The sequence below is a fragment of the Maniola jurtina genome, chromosome 12 (genome assembly GCF_905333055.1).
Source record: "Maniola jurtina chromosome 12, ilManJurt1.1, whole genome shotgun sequence".
NCBI classification, from domain to species: domain Eukaryota; kingdom Metazoa; phylum Arthropoda; class Insecta; order Lepidoptera; family Nymphalidae; genus Maniola; species Maniola jurtina.
The window spans coordinates 10393868-10415254 of record NC_060040.1 but is presented as its reverse complement, the minus strand read 5'-3'; the positions used below and the strand labels follow the sequence as shown (position 1 = coordinate 10415254).

General features: G+C 36.5%; 1 protein-coding gene across 2 annotated transcripts in view; it reads right to left on the bottom strand.

Annotated features, from left to right (window-relative positions):
- LOC123870212 (probable JmjC domain-containing histone demethylation protein 2C) overlaps nt 1-21387 on the bottom strand; it is a 216098-nt gene that overhangs the window by 154831 nt on the left and 39880 nt on the right. For both annotated transcript variants that reach the window (XM_045913418.1, XM_045913419.1), the window contains exon 3: nt 18546-18659. In XM_045913418.1, the coding sequence (XP_045769374.1) occupies nt 18546-18659 (114 nt within the window). The remainder of the gene's footprint in view (nt 1-18545; nt 18660-21387) is intronic.

Here is a 21387-nt window from a genome sequence, read left to right as displayed (position 1 = left end):
ATATCCAAAAAGAAACCTAAAGTAGGTAAATAGAAAATATGACAAGTAGGCAATAGGTCTGCTATATTTTGACGAATCTCCGTTACCTAGCCACCAGTACAAATCTAAATAACACTTGTAATTCAGATTTCTATACCTACTAACATGACGAATGACGACAGCTACTTAAACAGTTACGCCTAATAAATTATTTATAGAATTAGATCACATTCATCATTCCTATATACCATTAATGGTAATTCATCTTTATTTATTGCTATGTACGCATGTACGCCATCTTAAATGTTTGTTCGCTAAAGTGGAGAAACAAGCATAACGAATACATACACGCGAAGATTTATCGGTTCTCGCAAACGTAACATTATTCAGTACAAGAATGCAATGCCCATAAATAGTGCAATTACACTAGATTGTTAGTTATGTACGGTATGACCTCGTGAGCACGTAAACATTCGCATTACCAAGGTGTCCAACTTTACTACTTTTGTAAAGACTTCCCTTGGAATTACTTTTCTGAATTTTTAGGGTGCTATATCTCAAAAGATAAAAAGGAACCGTTAATATAGGATCACTTCGTTATCTGTCTATCTGTCAAGACACGGGTCTTGGGAATACGCGAAGAACGCTATAGGCTTTAAAACCTATAGCGTATTTCCCGTTGACATATGAATCATGAAATTTTGCAATAACTTGATAGCCTTCTTCATCTTTTAATTTTGATAGGTTCATAGAACATTATTTTTGTTAAGAATGACCCATCTTGTGCGTATTACATAGGTACAGGTGATTGTACACCAGTGTCGTTGAGGCAAGATTTATGAGCAAAGTTAATATAGATATAGGTTTCAGCACGACTCGGCTATATCGACACTCTTACATTTAGAATTTGTAGACAGATAAAGAGACTGTCTAATCATTATTAGATAAGTAATTTACGCTTCAACATTTTACACCGGAATTCATAGTCAAGATAGGGACTTCTTTAGAGGACGATTCAGACCTTTATATGACATTGTGCTGTTGGAATCGTTTATCATTGTTGACTATGAATTCCGGTGTTAAAGAGCTCAAAACTCCAAATCTGTAGTCGATCGATATAGATTTTTCTATGTTTTGAATATCCACAAATGTGAGCCGCCACAAATACATAGATTAGAACAAGGTTACGCAGGACATTCCTGTCAAATCTTAATGGTTGGTTAGCTTTAATATTATGACCCACATTATCATACACGTTACTTGCCTTGTATTTGCGATATTGAATCTAATGTTTATTGAGGTTTTGCGGTAATAATTGACTGTATATAGAAAGGCAGTAAAGAACGAGTTTATCCACTGTTATTGCTTAATTATTAACTAGAATCTAGATGATGCCCGTGACTTCGTCCCGTGAATTTTGGTTTTTAAAAATCCGGTAGAAACTACGATTTTCCGGGCTGAAAAGTAATTATAAGTATAATATCCGTCTCTAAGTTGCAAGTTATCTTTAAAATTAATAGTAAATATTAATATTGATTATTCTCGGTGATTTGCTCGGCGATTGATAAAATAATGTAATTAATCACTCTGATAAGTATCAGAATGAATTACAGATTGGACTAAACTTATTTTATTTGGCGGTGATTAGTGATTGGTGATTGCTAATACATACTAATAACCGTATTATCTAAAGTAAATCCCCGTCGTTCATCGAAACGAATTAAGCAAATGAAAGGGCCTGACAAAGAATACCTATTCACCCACTTAGGTAAATACGAAAGTACCTGTTTTTGATACGTCTTTTGACGCGTGACACAACTTTATTGAAAGAGAAGTTTTTTTAAACACATTTTACTGTAGTAGTTTCCTACCTTTATAGTTTATTGGTAAAAATGAACATGGTAAAGGTGAAAGGGCTTTGTATAGATGACGTTATGATCAAACACACAGAGAAGATTAAAACAATATGAGGTAGCTAGTAAAAGCCAGTTTCAAATGTAAGACATCCTTTATGACACCATACAAAGGAAGCAATAACCTAACCCCACGTAAGTAACGTCGCAAGGTATTAAGAGGAGTATTACATAGTAGCGTACAATGCAGACGTCTGTATTTATGTCAATGTTACAGCACACGTTTACACCTATGTGCATGTGTGTGCCAGACGTATCCGGTACGTTGACCTAGCAGCTAGCTCCGCTCTCCCCTGCCCTATATCTAGGGATACCAAATAGGAAATAATAACAAATCTCAATATATTGATGAACAAAGTCGAAAAACTAGTGATACCAAACACGATATAATAGAAACTCTAAATATCTTGATAAACAAAATAATAGTTTATGAAACGGTTGCATAATGATTGGTATTAAAACATGAGTGTGAGTTTAAAAAACGAGCCGCAGGCGAGTTTTTTAACAGTATCACACGTGTGTTTTAATACCTAATTATGTAGAGTTTCATACACTACTTTATCTAAACTCATATTACCTTAAAATCCAAACCATAAAATCTTGGTTGTCAAGAATCTATGTTATCGAAATCTATGTTATCAAGAAAAGCTTATGAGTTTAGGCAAAATATTATTTCGTCAAAACTCCTTAGCTTCTCTTGATAAATATTGCAGGAAAATAGATTGAAGTAAAATTATTCACTGTATTTATGCCCAGTATAAGCGGACTAAGACTGCCTTTTATTCTCTAGTGCATAAATGTTGAATGATAATTTATATAGTTCCTAAGCCTAGCCTCTTATGCTCCTATGCGCTCCTGGTAGTTTATTCATGTAAGCTAAAGTTGGTGTCACGTCATAAGGTCTCCGAACTTAAACTTGCGCAGTGGGCGATATACCGATTACATATATTTGGCGTCTCGTTAAAAGGCCTCCGACCTTTATACCTGCACAGTGGGTAGCTGATTACTTACAAGTTACAACATCAAGAGCACAAATGACTGTGAAATTTTGATGATTGAAATTGGATAATGTTTCCCAATCCCATTGTTTTCCTATTATCTGGCAACCCTAAACCCTACGTCTAGCTATATTATGTTTAGCAGCAGACAGACTGTACTGTAGCTCCATTCCTATTAGATGTGGTTAGGCGACACGGAAATGATTTACGTAAAAGCCAGATAGAAGCCGTAAAAAGCATTGTACTCGTAAATTATTCAACGTTTCTTTGTAAGATTTTTTAAACATTTTGTGTTAAATATACAAATTGTTTAGCTACCAATTCTTGTATTTTTTTAAAGAATATGAGCAAAGTCTATCACCCCTTTTCCCTCCAATAAGCATAAACGGCAATAGTGCAACGGGTGGGGTATGAACCGGCAACATTTGGGTTCAACATTCAGTCTGCTCCTTTCACCGTTGAGTTATCGAGGCTTTTAAGGCATTATCGAGGTATTGTATGAAACATTCATGCAGTAAAATTAATAAATAAGACATTTAGACCGATGCTGAAAGTAAACGGGGTCGATTGCCAGTCTTTTGTCAAATTATGGATATGGAAAAGCTTACCAGCCTGTTGGAGTATAAGATGAAAATATTCCTAAAATATAGATTTTTTTAATAATAATTTTAAGTATAAAATTAAAAAATATCAAAATTTACTTAATAATAAGTTCAAAAATGCTTCTGGATAATATAGATACAATTTAAACATAAGCTGTAATATAAAACGAGTCTGTAAAGACTTATAATAAAAACAAAGGTAGTCATGCATGAATCACAGCGGCATACATGATTGTATTAAAAATAATAGAAAGCCTATCAGCAAATGAAGATGGATTAAGATATATATAACTGTGTAGACGACTGCCTGTACGGATGCTATCTGCGAATGATATAATGATAATGGGCGTGATGTCTCCAGTAATTCAGTTACATAAGGGATTGCGCTATTATACCAATTTACTTGCTCATTTTGCTAAGGTTTTTCGTCATACTTGTAAAACTAGGACAAAGATGCATAATACATACATAGGTATTTCTAGGACAGGGACGTCGCGGCTAAGTTTGTTGTGAGTTCTTCTCAAAGCACGGTAAAATTACAAGTTTCAACTCTCGTTTAGTCTCAGTTTTAGTTAAATAATATTATATATTATTATTATTTTATATAAATATTATTTTTGACAGCAAAAATATCTTGAAATAATTTAGTTATGCAAAGTTTAATGACTTATGTCCTTTTGTAAAACTTCGGTATACATATTTCACCAAAAATACTCGACTTAAGTCAAATTAGTTTTGATTACACTCATTGAGGTGCATGGCTTTCTCTTTTTCGGGTCTGTCGTAAATCGACTTCCGATAATAAAGTTTGTCAACGTACAAAAAACCTCAATAAAAACAAAACGTTCTCGTGCCCTTAAGCACAATTTTTCACGGTCAAACCATTTTCACCGGGTAATCCGAAAGATTACGCAATCGTAATCGCTAGTTCGCCTGAATTTTGTGTAACAGATACGCTCTGATGGGCACAGCTAGGGTCACCACATGTGGTATCTCCCTTAGTGACCAGAATATAATAATTCCTGACCACATCCCGATTTGAAAAATTAAATTCCCCTAAATATTTAACCAGATACTTTTCGTGATTTCCAGACATGTGAGTATATGTGAAGAAAATACTAAATTTGTGTAAGGCGAAAATTCAGGACTGTATGTCCTGAATTTTTGCCCTAGTACCCGGCAGGAAGTATTGTACATCAACCTTAAGAAAAAGTGGTGGTTTCGTAGAGCATTGTCTCCGTCGTCGTTGAGATCGACAAGAAGTCACATAGGAATGAGTGACAGAGACAACGCTCTACGAAGCCGATTGCTCTTTCTAAAAGTCGATGCACAATATTTCTTGTCGGCTAACAGCTGTACTAGGCTTTGTCTTGTGGTAACCCTACGTTCATCACGGTTCGGTCTCGGTGAGTCAGCAAAATTACGCAACACCCGAGGCTTTTACTGTTTATTTTGCTCGGTTATTCTATTTGGTGAGATTACCTCGTGATTATAACGAAGTTGTGGAACACGAGTTGGCCGTACCTAGGGAACGTTTCTGTTCGTACGATGTTTTGTTTTTTTTTTTTTCATTATGACTGGCTTGCGAATTCTTTTCTACTTATGGTCAGTTACTGTGGAGTTCTACGGCTCTCCTTACATTTCCTGGTACTCCACACTAACTGGTAGCTATGATTGGAGTTTCTTTAGTGATCAAATGCAATGAGGAGATCCGTAAGAGAAGTATTATGGCACTAATGGGCAGGCCACTTAGTTCGACATGCCGATAGACGTTGGGGACTGGGGTCCCAAAGTGTTGGAATGGCGACCTTTTCTGGTATCTACACTGAAGTCAGAGAGTGATGTCATAATACACGAGGAATCTATACTAATAAATAAAATTGGAGTGTCTGTCTGTAATTTCGAAATAACTACCACATATTAAGGTCATATGGTTATTTGAACGATACCATAACTGAATCACACGTTTTTAAAATTTTTGTCTGTCTGTCTGTCTGTCTGTCTGTTTGAAAAGGCTAATCTTCGGAACGGCCGAACCGATTTTAACGGGATTTTCACATACAAGTAGAGGATTGACCGGGGTGTAACATAGGCTACTTTTTTAACCGACTTTCAAGAAGGGAGTTGTGTTTTTCTACCTATGTTCACCGAAATCTCCGAGATTTCTGAACCGATTTGCGTCATTTCTTTTTTAATCGATAGAGGAACTTTGCGACATTGTTTCATAAAAAATTTGGATTCCAACTCCTCAATCCTGATGCTGCAGGGGATCTGACCAATCCACGCGGGCGAAGCTGCGGGCATCAGCTAGTGTATAATATAACTCTACCATAATGCAAGGTAATGTAACTCGTATAACGAGGTATTTAATATCAAACGGTCCCGATTTTTGCCCGCTGAAGGCACCGACGACGTCTATATAGGTAGGTAGGTACAATAGATGTCGGTGGCTGGAGGTCTGGGACTTTTTTTGCTTCACGTGACATAATGATGCGATTCGTGCAATGCCAACGTTGCGCTCTCATTGTTTTGTAATGGAATCCAATCAACGATTGATGAGTCGTATCGTGATGTTATTTCTCTTTACAACTATTGTTGATATCTAGTGAAAATTCTCATGAGTTATTCAACGATAAAGCATTAAAAGCAAATTATAAGATTAATGATTGATCGATAAAACAATTTAGAGTATTACAGGTGAATTGAATAGGCGTACCTATTACTATTACTCTATCGATTATATTTTTATAAACGCCATCGACAAAATACTCCACCATTGACGTACGATATCTGCACCTACGTCAATGTGCTTTGTTCATTAGTGATGAAAAGAATTAGGTAGGTACATAATTAAACCAGCATGATTAAAACTTATTAATTTAAAAGATTACTAAACCGTATAGTTACCAATTCTTTTAGTGTGAAATAAAACAGACAGTTTTTATTACATCCTATGTATTTCCACTATCGCTACGTAGACTTTAGGTAGGTATAAGAAAGTAACCAGGAAACGAGCGTATGAATAACATTCACATTTCACTCGCAAAATTGTTTAGCCCTCACGTTTAACGTTGGCGTATTTGTTGCATCAAACCTTATATTTATCTCAATCTGATTTGGTACGTAACCAGGAAGCGATCCAGTAAGTAGATAGCTACCTACTACCTACTACATATCATTCAATTTCCTTTCACAGACTCGGCGGATCCCTCGTCCTCACTTGATATCATTGCTAACAGATTCAATATGTACATTGCATAACGGAACCGCCTATATTTGACTGCCTAGCACAAATGTTTGGTGCAATATGTGTAGATAAATACTAGATACTACTTAACCAGTTTTGTTTTGGATATTTTTTGATAATGATAAGCAGAATTATAGTCCCTTGGATACAGTACTTCTCTTGTAACTCTCAGAGAATAAATAATAATAATGCCTGCGTCGAGAAAGAGGCAATCCTAAAATGCATACTATTTTCCAAGAAATCCTTACCTTTGTACGTTGCTCAAACCACCTCAAACTATGCACGTATTGTATTACGGACGGCCGCCCCAGGGGTCTACTAACTGTTTCTCAAAACAATACATTTTGGTGAGTACCCAGTTACCTACCTCCCCATAGGGATATTGTTCCGTTAAAACATAAACAAACCCCGCACTACATAAGTTTGTTAAACAAACATGTACTGTAAATTAACTCCATTTCCGTTTAAATTCAGTATTTTCGACAAAACTTAACACGAGGCAACCATTAAGTTAACTAATGGCTGGATATAGCATAAAATGTCCGAGATAAAACTAAAAGCCAACTCTCAAGTTCATTCCGAAAGTTCAAAGAATAAATTTCGCACTAATCCTCTAAAACTTTAACATTAAATTCTCGTACAAATTCTTGGTCAAGAAACTTAAAACAAAGCCTTTTGAAGTAATAAAATTAAGTCCTAAAATAAAGTTTTAGCGAGTTTATATACCGAGTTACTTAGCAGGCGAGTAATGGAAAAGGTTTTACGGGCGCACAATGCACTCATCCCCCTATTTATCAGAACGCGTATCTGATATAGATTTTTAAACCAGATTGCCGCTATCTTGCATTACGTTGGCCTGTGAGATCAATGGCTTCCCACTCTACACAGTGTGGAGGTCAGTCAACTAGTCTAAATAAACCTAAAAAAAACCTATAAAAGGAAAAGATGACTAACTAACTGACTGACTGACTGATCTGTCAACGCACAGCTCAAACTATACGGATCGGGCTGAAATTTGGCATGCAGCTAGCTATTTTTTTTTTAAAGAATATTAGCCATGTTAAATGACTAATATTCCCCTTTCCTCTCCAACTAAGCGTCAGGCTTGTGCTAGGAGTAGGTACAACAAATAGTGCAACGGGCGGGGTTTGAACCGTCGACCTTTCGGTTTTCAGTCCACTCCTTTACTGGTTGAGCTATTGAGGTAAGTAATAAGTAATATTATTATGACGTAGATACCCGCTAAGAAAGAATTTAAATAGAGATTTTAAATTTGTGAAGTACATGCGAACGAAGGTTATAATCTAGTCTTACATAAACCGCTTGTTAAACGTGTTGATACAAGAGGGAATAGCATCCATGTAAACCGACTCGGGAGGACATAAATTGGGCTTTTGTGTTCCCTGCAGTGGTAATGTACAATGGAGAACGCCATAAAAGATATAGCAACTGCTACCGGTATTGTGGCAAACATACAATTAAGGTGGCACGGGGAAAGAACGCCAGTAATAACATGTGATTATTTACTGAAACAAGTAAGATTATGTTCCTAGCAAGTAGTGTAACTCAACCATTATACGTAGCCTTTTGAAATAAATAGCTCAATCGCTGTTATGTATAGCTTATTATTTACTTGAGTACCTATATTTCAGATAATAACATACCTGAGCTAAATCGAACAAACTAAGGCAATTTTAGTATTGGATCTTACGTCGCTCGCTAGTCGCTACTCTGGATCAAATGAAAAAAAAAAAGACCTAATGGCGTTAAATTCGCCCATTGACCTAGTTTTATAAAAAACAATCAAATTACACTGAGGTGAAAATTCTAGAGACAAGCAATATAATTTTTATATCAAAATTCGAGCCTGCTGCGTCCCTCTGGGCATCGATTATTATCCATACTAATATTATAAATGCGAAAGTGTGTCTGTCTGTCTGTCTGCTACGCTTTCACGGCCCAACCGCTGAACCGATTTTGATGAAATTTGGTACAGACATGGGATACATCCCGGGGAAGGACATAGACTACTTTTTATCCCGGAAAATCAAAGAGGTCCTACGGGATTTTAAAAAACCGTAATCCACGCGGGTGAAGCCGCGGGCATCCTCTAGTTATAGAATAAACGCACTATAAGTTATTTCACTCCAAAGCATCGAAGACAAGAATATCGTGATTTATTTAGCCTCGTCAAATTACTTACCGCACAGGTGAATGCAAGACACATACCTAAACGTAATGCTTATGATTATGAGATGCATCATACAGTAAACAACTTTCAAGGTAAGAAGCAAAAATCTCATTACGCCATTTTATAACATCATAGGTACGTACTAGAGATCATGAATAACATGTTATGGTAATTTATTATTAACCACATCAATAAATAATTAGTATGCAAGTCTTACATGTTATATTGTATCCATAAAAGTAGATAAGCTGGTAAAGCATCTGCATTAAAAACTTATTCACTCACAGAGATTACGTATAGAGTCTGTAGACAGGAACTTAACAGGGCTCTCTCCGTCACTTGCTTCATACAATCGTAGTTCCAATTTCATTTGAATATTAAGCAACCAAAGTCCATGAAATTTTGCAGACATATTCTAGAAACTAATATCTGTGTCTGTGGTGTTTTAGATTTTTCTAAAAATATGTAGTTTTAAAATTACAGAGGCTCAAAGATTTGTATGTAAATTTTTAAGACCGCGTAACTTTGAAACCGAATATTTTAACAGAAATCTGGAAAACCACAGACATAGATATTAGTTTCTAGAATATGTCTGCATTTCATGTACTTTGGTTGCTTAATATTCAAATGAAATTGGAACTACGTTTGTATGAAGCGAGTGACGGAGAGAGCCCTCTTAAATTGCGATTGATATCCATATAATATTCCATGTGACAAAAGACACAGTTATATTTTAGTTTTTGTTCCGATCCGGTAAACAATACACCGACGAAGTGCCGCTCTCTATTCTTCAACATTCCATACGGGCTTAATTTACGTATCATTAGCATTTACGCATCAAATCATAAAGTAACTAATAATCTAGCTTTTAACTGCATAGTTAAAATTTCGTAAATAATAATAATTGGGAGTAATACTTATAATGTGATTTCATTGTTGTCCATCATATTTCCATGATTTTCCTTCTCTTATCGTGAGATAGTTCAATTTCCTTGTCTCTAACATTACTTTGAGAATAATATTGTTGTATGTGTAATGTGTATCTACCACTTTTTGCTATTTACTTTATTTTATCATTAATGAAAAAGTAGGCAGCTTGTATTGGTATCACTGGTATAGGTATATACAGGTATAGGTATCTTGTATTGTAGAGTTCAGTGACTTGATCGTATTTAATCTCTGTAGGTGCATACTCTACTCGTAGTGAATGAAAGGAATCTAACATGAATTAATTAGCGCACCGTCTCTAATACATTCCTTCCTATTATTAATATTAATAAGGCATGCGTGCTGCCAATACACAATATACGTATTACATGTAAGTATAATTTGATAAGCTTAGCATATATACATAATTAAGCAGAAATAACTCAGTAAAACTAATATATTCTTTCAGCGATAGTAATTAATTAGTATAGCTGTATACGTAGTGTTTGATTGAACTATTTGGTAAACCAAACTAAATTATGTAACGTATATTATGTTCGAGTATGGTAATAGTTATCATATTAAAATACGTATATAACTACACGCATAATACCTACTACATTTATAGAATGCGTCTCACATTATACGTAAACCTTCATGCTCATCGGAGCATGGGTTTTATTTACGTTATTAAACGTGATTAAACCTCAGGTTAGTCTTAAAAACTTAAACTTATTTAAATTTCAGATCATTTTGAGAGATTTGAATTATTAGTTCATAAAAAATTTAAAATTCGTGGCAAAATTACATAAAGATTTATTTTAAATTAGATTATGTTTAAAGCATTAGGTAATTGAAATGCAAAGACTAGAAATCTAAACTAAAATCTTGATAAATCTTAGCTAAACTCTTGCCAAGTCGACGAAAAGTTACATCACACAATAGCTGCTAATAAAGCTATCTATCTAGCTGGAGTAGGTTCATAGTAAAATAATAAATAATTGTCTGCAGCAATCTTCAAGTCATTAGTCCAGTTTTTTTCTGAGAACAGTATACAACAATAAATAATGTTACTTACCTACTGTGTCATGAGCACATCTAATGATCGTGCTGAAAGAAGTTGATTTTGGAATTCACGAAGAGGTTGATTTTGGAATTCAACACAGACTCTCAAGCCAAAGGAGCGCTGGTGCTGGGGTTTTGCCACCATAGATATTTCTGCGTTCATTGAGTCGATAAGGATTAGTCACGATGATGGCAAGAGACCTGATGGTTTGACGCTGGGAACGTGGACCGACTCTAATCTTAGACGCAATTTGATCCATTGCCCCGGTTTGGTGTCATATTATCAGGGTACATGAAGACCAGGAGCCGCAGCAGAAATGGCCGAAACCGGTGAGCGGCGCAAGAAGTACCTATGCCTCTTTTATCAAGTCACGTCATTTTGTTCCGATTGCCGTGGAGACTGGAGACTCTATGGAGGCTATGGAGTCTTAGTGCTAAAAAATTCATACAAGCCATTTCACCGCGCTACTGCGTCATAATAATGTGTATGGTAACAGAAGGGCCGGCTCATTTTTCGTGCAAATGGCTGGTCAGCGCGGCAATGCCTAGAGCCCGTACCTACCTCTTATTATACCTTAGCACCATTCCACTCAGGCATGATTTATAAGTAAAAAAAAAAATATTATACCTATAGATTCATGGAATTTAAATGCGTTCAAGGAATTCATGAGATACAAATACAAACAACACGTGATAAAATTTCATATTTTAACGAGCAATGCAGTATCACGAGATAAGATAAGATATTGACAATGGTATCAGCTTACTTATATATTTAGATCGTGTAAGTAAACTGATAATATAATCCTTATCAAACCTAACTACAATTTAAAAATCATACTTGTCTTCGATTAATCCGATATGATATCAAAACAGGAAAGAATACCTACAAACATAAAGGATATGTTGTAAGATAAATAAATAATAGGTAACTTGGTGCGGCTGTCCTATTTTGCATAAGGTTCTGCCTAATTTCCGTTTAAAAGGAAACTGCATTTCCCACCTACAGTTCTAGGATGAAGCTCAATGGAGTCCTAGTTCCTATAGGTAGTTAGGTCAGCACGGAACTGTACAGTATTACTACAATATTTACTTTGTGCTGGCTTACAACTTAGCTACCTAATGTGTAGACTGTAGAGAACTAGAGCATAGAGGCATAGAGTAGGTAAGGATATGGTATCACCTACAGAGGTTACGGAGGACAAAAAAAGGCATCGAGAATTTCATTTTATTTATCGTGTTGTTACATAAAAAACCGGCCAAATGCGAGTCAGACTCGCGCACTGAGGGTTCCGTACTCGGGTATTATTCCAACATTTTACACGATAAATCAATAACTATTATACATAAAAATAAATAAAAATCTGTTTTAGGATGTACAGGTAAAGCTCTTTCATCTATTATAGCCCCATTTGGTATAGTTATCGTATTTTGAAAAATGAAACACATTTTAATTTTTTTTTAATGATGTAACCATAAATTCACGGTTTTCAGATTTGTTCCTGTACTCTTGCTATAAGACCTCTACCTACCAAACATGATTCTAGGTCAACGGAGAGTACCCCATAGGATTCTTGAGGTACGGAACCCTAAAAAAACAGTCTAATGAATGACTCATAGTCATTAGGTTATTTTGAAACGGTAGCAAGCACATCGCGCGATCTACCAATGAAACCATAAATCCAGTGAAAAACCAAACTTCAGAATGTGTAAGACGACGGTCAAAGCGTGTCGCTTACGAGTTTTCACCACTTTGCTTATCCTTTATGTGAGCTAGGGCAAAATAGATTATAGGAGTTTTGCGTTATGCACCCAAAACAAGACACAACAAAAACTATTACAACTTTTTAGTAGCTAAGTACCTGTACCTAAAGATTACTTTTTGTTTACTGTTCGTGATTTCTTGTTACCAAAGCGCAATAATGGGCCGAACCGGTTCCGATTGGTGTTACAAGTTACAATGGAAACGCAAACGCGACGTTACGCTCGCTCGGCTGCCTTTCATCCGTGCATGATTAGCCGTGAACGTCACGCTCTATCGACCACGGAATCCGCATGGAATTCTGTTATCCGTACAGACAATGAGTCTCAAACCAGTCTTAAATCTAGGTAGGTACTAAAATAGAATAGGTAGGTTAACACCAATACTACTTTTAAGCCGTTTTTCTTGGAAATGATTTCAGATTTCTATTCAGTGGACCAAAAAAGATGTGTAATCACAATCAGTAATCGTTCAGCTTTGCTCACTAGCTCCTCAATGTATAATTTTATTATTTCCACCCATCGCCAGCTCAATATTGAGCAGAATGAGAAATTACAGAATGAGAAAGGCATAGGCCATATTATCTACCACGGTGCTGGCCAAGTGAGGATTGGCAGACTTTATTAGGCTTAGGTATAACTTAGTGAGTAAATATTGTATCCTACGTTTACAAATAAATAACATTATACATAAACGTTTTATTGTACGAGACAAGGTTGGACAATTTAATTAAAATACGTATAATATGCATATACATACTTACATGTTATTATATATGTATACCTAACATCAAAACTTGTATTTACTGTTACTTAGATACTTTTTGAGATCATGCAAGATATGCCTTGTTACATAATATAGGCCGCGCCAGTTAAATAGTCGTTCTTGAACTTAATTAACCGCAAGAGGCGTCGCATTATTTTAGTACTTTTTAAGCATTGCATTAGTATGAGTGTTGCATCCTGTGGTTACATCCCTACACCGGCACCATAGGTACATGGTAAAATACTTATGGAAAAATACCTGCGCGAGCTCACACTCGCATCGTAGATAAGAGATGACTATAACTATGCCACACTATTAGGTAGTTAGAATGTCATAAAAGCATGTTAAAAGTATAACAAAGATTCAAAAGGAACGAGATTACACACGAACCCAGAGAGCGATTAGTTTCATCTTACACATGCCTGCATCAATGTCAGGCCCCACTCCTCCCCACGAGGGGACCGGACAGTGGAGCAAGCTAGGAGGCAAATTATTATACTCGCTTAGAAACATCTACACGTGCCAACAAGTTGTACTACCAACCTACCTATTTATTTATAATTAAGTTTAAGCCTCAGTAGCTCAAGGGGCGAACCGATATCTAAAGTATATTAGTTTAAAGTAGGTATACAATATAATATATACCGTAATATCGTATCCATTACTATTGCAAGCTTTTTACTTAGTTGAAGGAACGGAAATATCTAGCGATTGCGCGCGACGCTGCTTGGCGAAAATATAAATCCTCTTTATTCTCTATACCGTGAGAATTTCGAAAAATTCGGGATTATGCCTTACTTACATCATAAAGGGGACCTCTGTGCAGGACTTTCTAGATCTTAAAGTTTGGGCTGTGTGTAGATGACTGAATGAGTCAGGACTCAAGACTTCATCAAATATTCTTAAAACTTATCAACCAAATTACAATAATGGCGGCATCTAACACAATCCAACTCACCATGTCCGCTTGACAATTGAGCTGACTATCCAATCAACCTACAGAAGCATGAAAAGTATGGCTGCCGACCGAAGTTAAAATTGGAAGTTGGTATGTCTAATAGATGGTTACAACAACTGAGGCAAACTTTACTCGTTTAAAATTTGCGGTAACAATTTCTCTTGCTTGCGTGCATGACGGTCGGTCCCAACTCGCAAACTTTCATCATGGCTTGATTGAGTTTTTTAATGATAACTGAGTTATTAACTTAGATTGTCACAGTTTTGAACGACGCGTTTTAATCTCGTCTTCCTTGTGACACGAGCTCGAGGGATGAGAGATTTTCTTCGTCATTCTTTATCTTGTTGTCTGGAAGGGTGATGCTACACTTTTTAATCTTCTGAAAAGAACTTCAGCAACTTACATAACACGAGGGATGTATAACAGAGATACTCGTAGGTATACAGTTCATAAATATTGCAATACTCTACAACAAATGGTAATTGGAAATGGTTTTGTTTGACTATCTACCTACTAAGTTAAAATGCACTGTGTTATAAAAAAGTTTTCTACCCCTTTTATGAATCATGAATCATGATCCAAATATGAAATACTTAGTAGGTAAAATGCCACACAATCGTTGGAAATGTTCATATGTACTTGTAACTTAGTCACTTTCCTCACTATTCATGGAATACATATTTAAAAACAAGATTGTATAAACTCCGGAATACCAAGACTAGACTGTGCTGAAAACCGCACACAGAAAAACCACCACATTAATCAGAATAGGTATCAAAGCCTTTTTTGGTAAAAATAGAAAAATATTCGGTGAAATATTTTAAAGATTTCACTGGCTTCAAATAAGGTTGCTTCATTATTCATAGAAAACAATACTCTTCGCCAATATAATTTGCATATTTACATATTCATAGAATTCATATTAGATTATTGCTCTTAACAAAATCGTCCGCGTCAATAGACGGGGCGAGACGTGGTAGAGAACTGGTTATACAACTGTTCAATTATTTATGTCGACCCAAATAAATTATGTAGGAATCACAAAAGTCTTTTCATATTAAAAAGACATGGCAAAACAACAACTTCGCTGCTTAAATATGAAGATTGCGAAATATAATACATATTATTATAGGAGATAATCCATACTAATATTATGAATGCGAATGTTTGTCTGTCCCTCTAGATTTGCTAGGTTTTCACAGCCTATTCGTTGAATCGATTTTGGCGAAATTTCGTACATGGATAGCTTGTACCCCGGGAATGGACATAAAATACTCTTGATGCCGCAAAAGTCCGCACGGAATTTTCAAAACCTAAATCCAGGCGGACGCGAAGTCGCAGGTACCTTATCTAATCAAAATACATAATGTGTTGTTTGGAAGCTGTACACAACTAAAAGATCTCAATTTTTGTATATGTTTTAGAGTAGAACTTGAAGTTGGACGATTAAACGACAAAAAATACCAGAAAGAAGACAGAAATCGCTGAAAGTTGCACTTGCTGACAAAAGTAGATTTTGCGGGAGACAGCCAATCAATCACAGTTTTACCGGGAGGCGGCCGAGCTAACCGAAAATAGCGGCACTGGCATAACCACCACCTGGCTCGAATATGTACCTATATAATAAAGGGGAGGCGTGGGCGAAACGGGCGCGGAAAATCAATATAGCGGGCGGCGAGCATCAAAACATACCCTTTCCAGCGTTCCTCCCGTCTCCCACAAAGCCTCCCGTCGCCCGGGGAACACCCCCCCTTGTTTGGCAGACACCGTCCTTGATCTACCCACTTCGCCCGGGCGCCCAAGTTTGGATAAACACTCGTATCGTCTCACTCGAAAATTGGGTCGGTTATGCGTTTCGCGTTTTACCACCCACTATTTATTCTACAATCTCGTTGTTTTATGTTTCATTAAAAGTTCGTCTATTAAGATAGTGAACATTAGTTTCGTTTGCAAAAACAATTTCTCGTAGTTTTCTGTAGAGAATGTAACTGAAGTAGGTAGGTATATTGTATACCTATTGACTGTATATTGATTTCTAGTTTCTATTGAGGCATATTTCAATAAGACTGACATAGTCTCTTTTATATCGCTGGTATCTATACATACTATATAATAACTACATACCTAATTCAGTCAACAGTTTAAGAAAATCTTATTTAAACAATGGATATATTACTCAGATTTCTGTACTGTATGTAAAATTACTATAGGACCTATCGCACACGATATTATTTCGAGAGAAACATCATCTTTATTCAATGTCTGATTATGCTAAGTATACAGAATATACTAACATTCAACGGGTTATTAATATGCAAAGAATATAAGTCTAACGCAAAAGCAGTCATAATTCATTTGGAGTCATTTCCCCGGACGGTATCGACCCAATAAACCTGAGCTCAGCAATGACTCAATAACTAGTGGAATAGAAGTATAACATTCATAACTGTGTGACTCATTGAGTCAAGTTTTGGGGTCACCGATGCTATAAGCCTTCGGTGATTCATTTATTACTAACATAATAAATTGCACCCCGCACTGAATATTTTTAAGATGATTTATAGCCATGGCAAAAATGACTAATATTCCCCTTTCTCCTCCAACAAGAGGAACTGTCTCTCCCAGTCAAGCTATTAGACTTTAATTAGATTTTAGTAAGTCTTGGAAATGTGTATTAAAAGTAGATAAGTACTGATGCCATCTAGGAATTCTTTGATTTTCCGGGATTATGCATAAAAGATATTGTATTTTCATGATTCTGGGTCAACGGGAAGTACCCTATAGGTTTCTTGGCGGACTTCGTCTGTGGTGGCGTTTGCTGGCGCGCGTGTTGTGACTTTTTGGAGTGTTTTTTTTGTTAAAACTGACTGGAAAGCGCTCTAAGGGGGTGCCGTGCGTATGTCGGCGAGCGCCGGCACAGACGGGGTCCATACTTGTATAGTTTAGCTAACTTGTTACAAACTACAAACTTGACATTGGCTAATCATTGTAAAAGCCAGACGAGAGAGAAAAAAAAAAAAAAAGGTTTCTTGGCACACAACAGAAAGACAACAAAGCGGTCCCATAAGGGTTCTTTTTTTGAGGTATAGAACCCTAAAAAAGGTCACATGGAATGAAATAATTTATTTGTTTGAATTTATGATGAAAAGATGTCAGCTAATCTTATAGAGAAAACAGGGTCATGGTTTTTTCCATCATGATTCGAAGGGGTCCTTCTATTCATCTGTTGCTTTAAATTGACTTTAAAGTAGATCAAACAAGTTTACATAAGTAATTCAATTCCAGTGTATTTTAAGCAGACTATCAAGAAAGAGGGCACCTAGGTACCGTTTCTATTAGTGTCAATGTTGACAATATTTTAATATTTATTATATGCAAAGCTGACGAGAATTTCTACTGTAAAGTAGACGTACATAGCAATTTTGTTACCGAATTTATCAACCTTCTATTCCAAAGACAAATTTCCAACTCACCAGAGAGTAAAACTTAATAATTGTATATTTGATGTATTTAGATCGCGAAATCTTTCATCTAATTTGTTTTAGATACCTATTAAGGCAAAATAGTTTCTACAAAGAAACTATCCGGTTATTTGGTGTAGTTTCTTTCTTTCTTCCTTCTGGGCAGGTTTTTGATCTAGTTCGTTAAACTCAGGACATCGTTATCCGTAGTCGAACATGCTAACCACTACACCTGTCCTTTGATGACAACAGACATTGACACATCACACATTAGTGACGATGCGATATAGCGATGTAGTCCCGTAGTCCCCGTTAACAGGGACAGCGGGAATTGAATAAAATTATTAAACACTCATCCCGTTGTCTCCGTCGTCTGTCCTGTTTAACGGGGACAGCGGGAATTGAATAAAATTATTAAAAACTCATCCCGCTGTCCCCATTCTTTATTCCCGTTCAACGGGGACTGCGGCAATAGAATAAAATTATTAAAAACTATTCCCGTTATCCCTGTACTCTAGCCCCGTTAGCCAGCGGGATACGCTAGTTGTAACCATTTTTTTTCAAAAATAAAACCTGATGTTAAGTGATTACCGCCGCCCCTGAACATTTGCAGAACCAGAGGAACCGCCAATGCGTTGCCGGCCTCTCAGGAATTTGAACTGTCTTTAAATATGTACCTGATATGGTTGCAGGTTGGCGTAGTCCAGAAAGTGCAGCAGACGATCGTGCAGGAACTCGACCGGCTGCGCGTCCGCCTGCAGCGTCACGTCAGCTGACAGCGGCGTGAAAGTCTGCGGAACCACAACACAGTCATTATAAACTTTATTATTATAAGCATTTTATTACATATACTTTATTTTTAATTACATATTTACATAACTCATTATTTTCTCACTTGCTATATTTAGGCGATAAGACCGGCTTTTTGTATCCACATTTTTTTTTAACCTGCCATTTTTGTTTTGTGATGCAAAATACAAATACAGCGGGGTAGGACCTGCTAAAATCACATCCCTTTCTTTTGGTGTTGCCGTAGTCGGGTAAAAATGTAATCTGTGATCTGTCATTTAAAGATACCAATATTCTAACTCTGCTTATCAATCGGATGTTACTCGTATATTCAGGCTAATGCGTTTCCTGTGTACCGAGGGTGTTAAGCCACTTAAGTGTGAACTTTGTGATGACATCCATTATGTAATACAAATTATACACATTGACAACTTCTTTGGTGCGATGGCGAGCGCTGTGCTCATTATAAGGGGTGAGGGGTTAGATTTTGGCAGGAACAATTTGGAAAATGATTTCCAAGTTATGTCTGGTCTGGTCTGGTTGTGACGCTTCGGCAATGGCTAGTTATCACCCTATCGGTAAAACCAGGCCGCGAAGCGATTCAGGGTTCCCGTACAATGTCGCATAGAAATCGATAAGGACTAAAATGCCCCAGAATTTCTACAGCACCAAATATCAACCACCAAGCACTAAGCAATAGCTCGAGCTGAGACACCGCTTTGTAAAATACTGAACATACCACAAACATACATAGGCCATTTAACTAATTCCCAAAATTAATAAATAGTGATGGAAGACAAAAGGGCTCCAGGTCGTCACAGACGCATATTGATCTTATCGTTGTGTCGTGTACTCAGTACTGTCATCATTATCGAAAAGGTTTTTGACAAAATAGCAATTAGTTGATTGGTTAGGCAGGCCCCGAAGTAGTAGATACCTACTGGCCCAGGTCCTCAAAAACTCACACGATCCGTCCCTGGTTAAAAGAGGTGGCTTTAGATAGAAATGCTTTTCACGATGACTGCTAATTTCGTTTCGAAGAGGGCACGCGATGATAATGATGAGTCAAGGAAGTAGGTACTTAATAAAATGTAGCTTGTACCTACAGCTTGTACACAGAAAATAAATTCAAACTTTTGTAATGCGAAACGAAAAGTTTTTGATGCCAGTACGTACCTACCTACATGATCGATCTAATCATTATTCTATGCTATTCGAGTTGAATAAAAGCTATAAAATCACCTTCAAAATTCAACACTTTCCGCTATGTACATACGAGATTAGGTGCCTACCTTGGAAAACATCACGAACTAGTTTGCATACTATTTAAAAGTTAAAACTAACTCGAATAACACAGGGTGGAACGATCAGCGACTATGAAGTTTGGATCATGGTGGCTTTGGGAGATAACAGGTACCTAACAAAGGTGTAAAAAACTCACGTCAAAGTATAAAGTCTGATTTTTTTATATTTTCTTCGGAATAGTGCCTATTAAAAATGCTTTGCCAGACACTTTAGTGTCATGGCAACCCCCTGCCAGACGGCCTTAAAGTTTGAAAGTTTAAAGATATCTGTGATTGTACGGAACCCATCGTATGCGAATCCTTTGAGTTTTTCCTTTTGAGGCAAGTACGGAACCCTAAAAAAATGTGCTCATGTAATAAATAGGTAAGTTGTACAGAAATGTAAAAAGAATCGTATCGAACTGTATCGAACCCATAGAAAACACGTTAGTACCTACCTACCTACTGCCGCAGGAGGTCGCCCAGACACGTGAGAACTGAATTTCATTAGCACCATTCGCGATTCGCTCCCATTACAAAATATTTGCACGCATTAGTGACGATAAGTCAATAGCGGTTTGATTACAATATGCGGGCTTCGAATGACGTCAGTTTTAAATTAAATAAGTAAGGTTTCACTTCACACCTCTGTTCTTACTTTACATAAATATCTAGATGGCTAGATAGGTAGGTAAGGTGAAAATCTTGCAGGTTCAGCTAGAGACTAGTGTATCTCTATTACCCCGTCCAAATGTCAATAAGATGACCCTGACATCGCCTACTAACTTCCCTCAGAGAATTTACGTGCAGAATAGATAAGTCACCTGCCTACGGTAGGTATGTTAATTAATTAATTGTTTGTGACTCCACATTCGCACTTCATTGGCATCGATTCCAAAAGATGTTATTATAGAATTATAAACTCTTGTCTACATAATATATTCAGTAATAAATTAATTTATTTTTTACTTTTTAGTGTTTGTGGTTATTGAAGACGGTTTTACTTTTTTTTGTTTTTTTTTGTAGTGTCTACTAGCATTTACAGAGCAAGTAGGTAGGTAAGTACCTATACTTACTAAAAATAATAAGAGTAGACATACTTAGATACAAGTGTAAATGAAAAATTTATAACACCCCCTACAAGTGAAGATTACAGTAACTAGAAAAGAGCTGATAACTTTGAAACGCCTGAACCAATTTTCTTGGACACTCTGGATCAAGCCACGTTTCAAACAAAAAAAAAAACTAAATTAAAATAGGTTCACTCGTTTAGGAGCTACGATGCCACAGACAGATACACAGATACGTGACACGTCAAACTTATAACACTTTTTGGGTCGGGGGTTAATAAATAAAAATCATAGGAAACCCTGTACTATCTATCTATGTATGTTATTAGCTTAAAACGTGAATAGTAGTGCCATCTATAACACGAACCGGTAGTTTT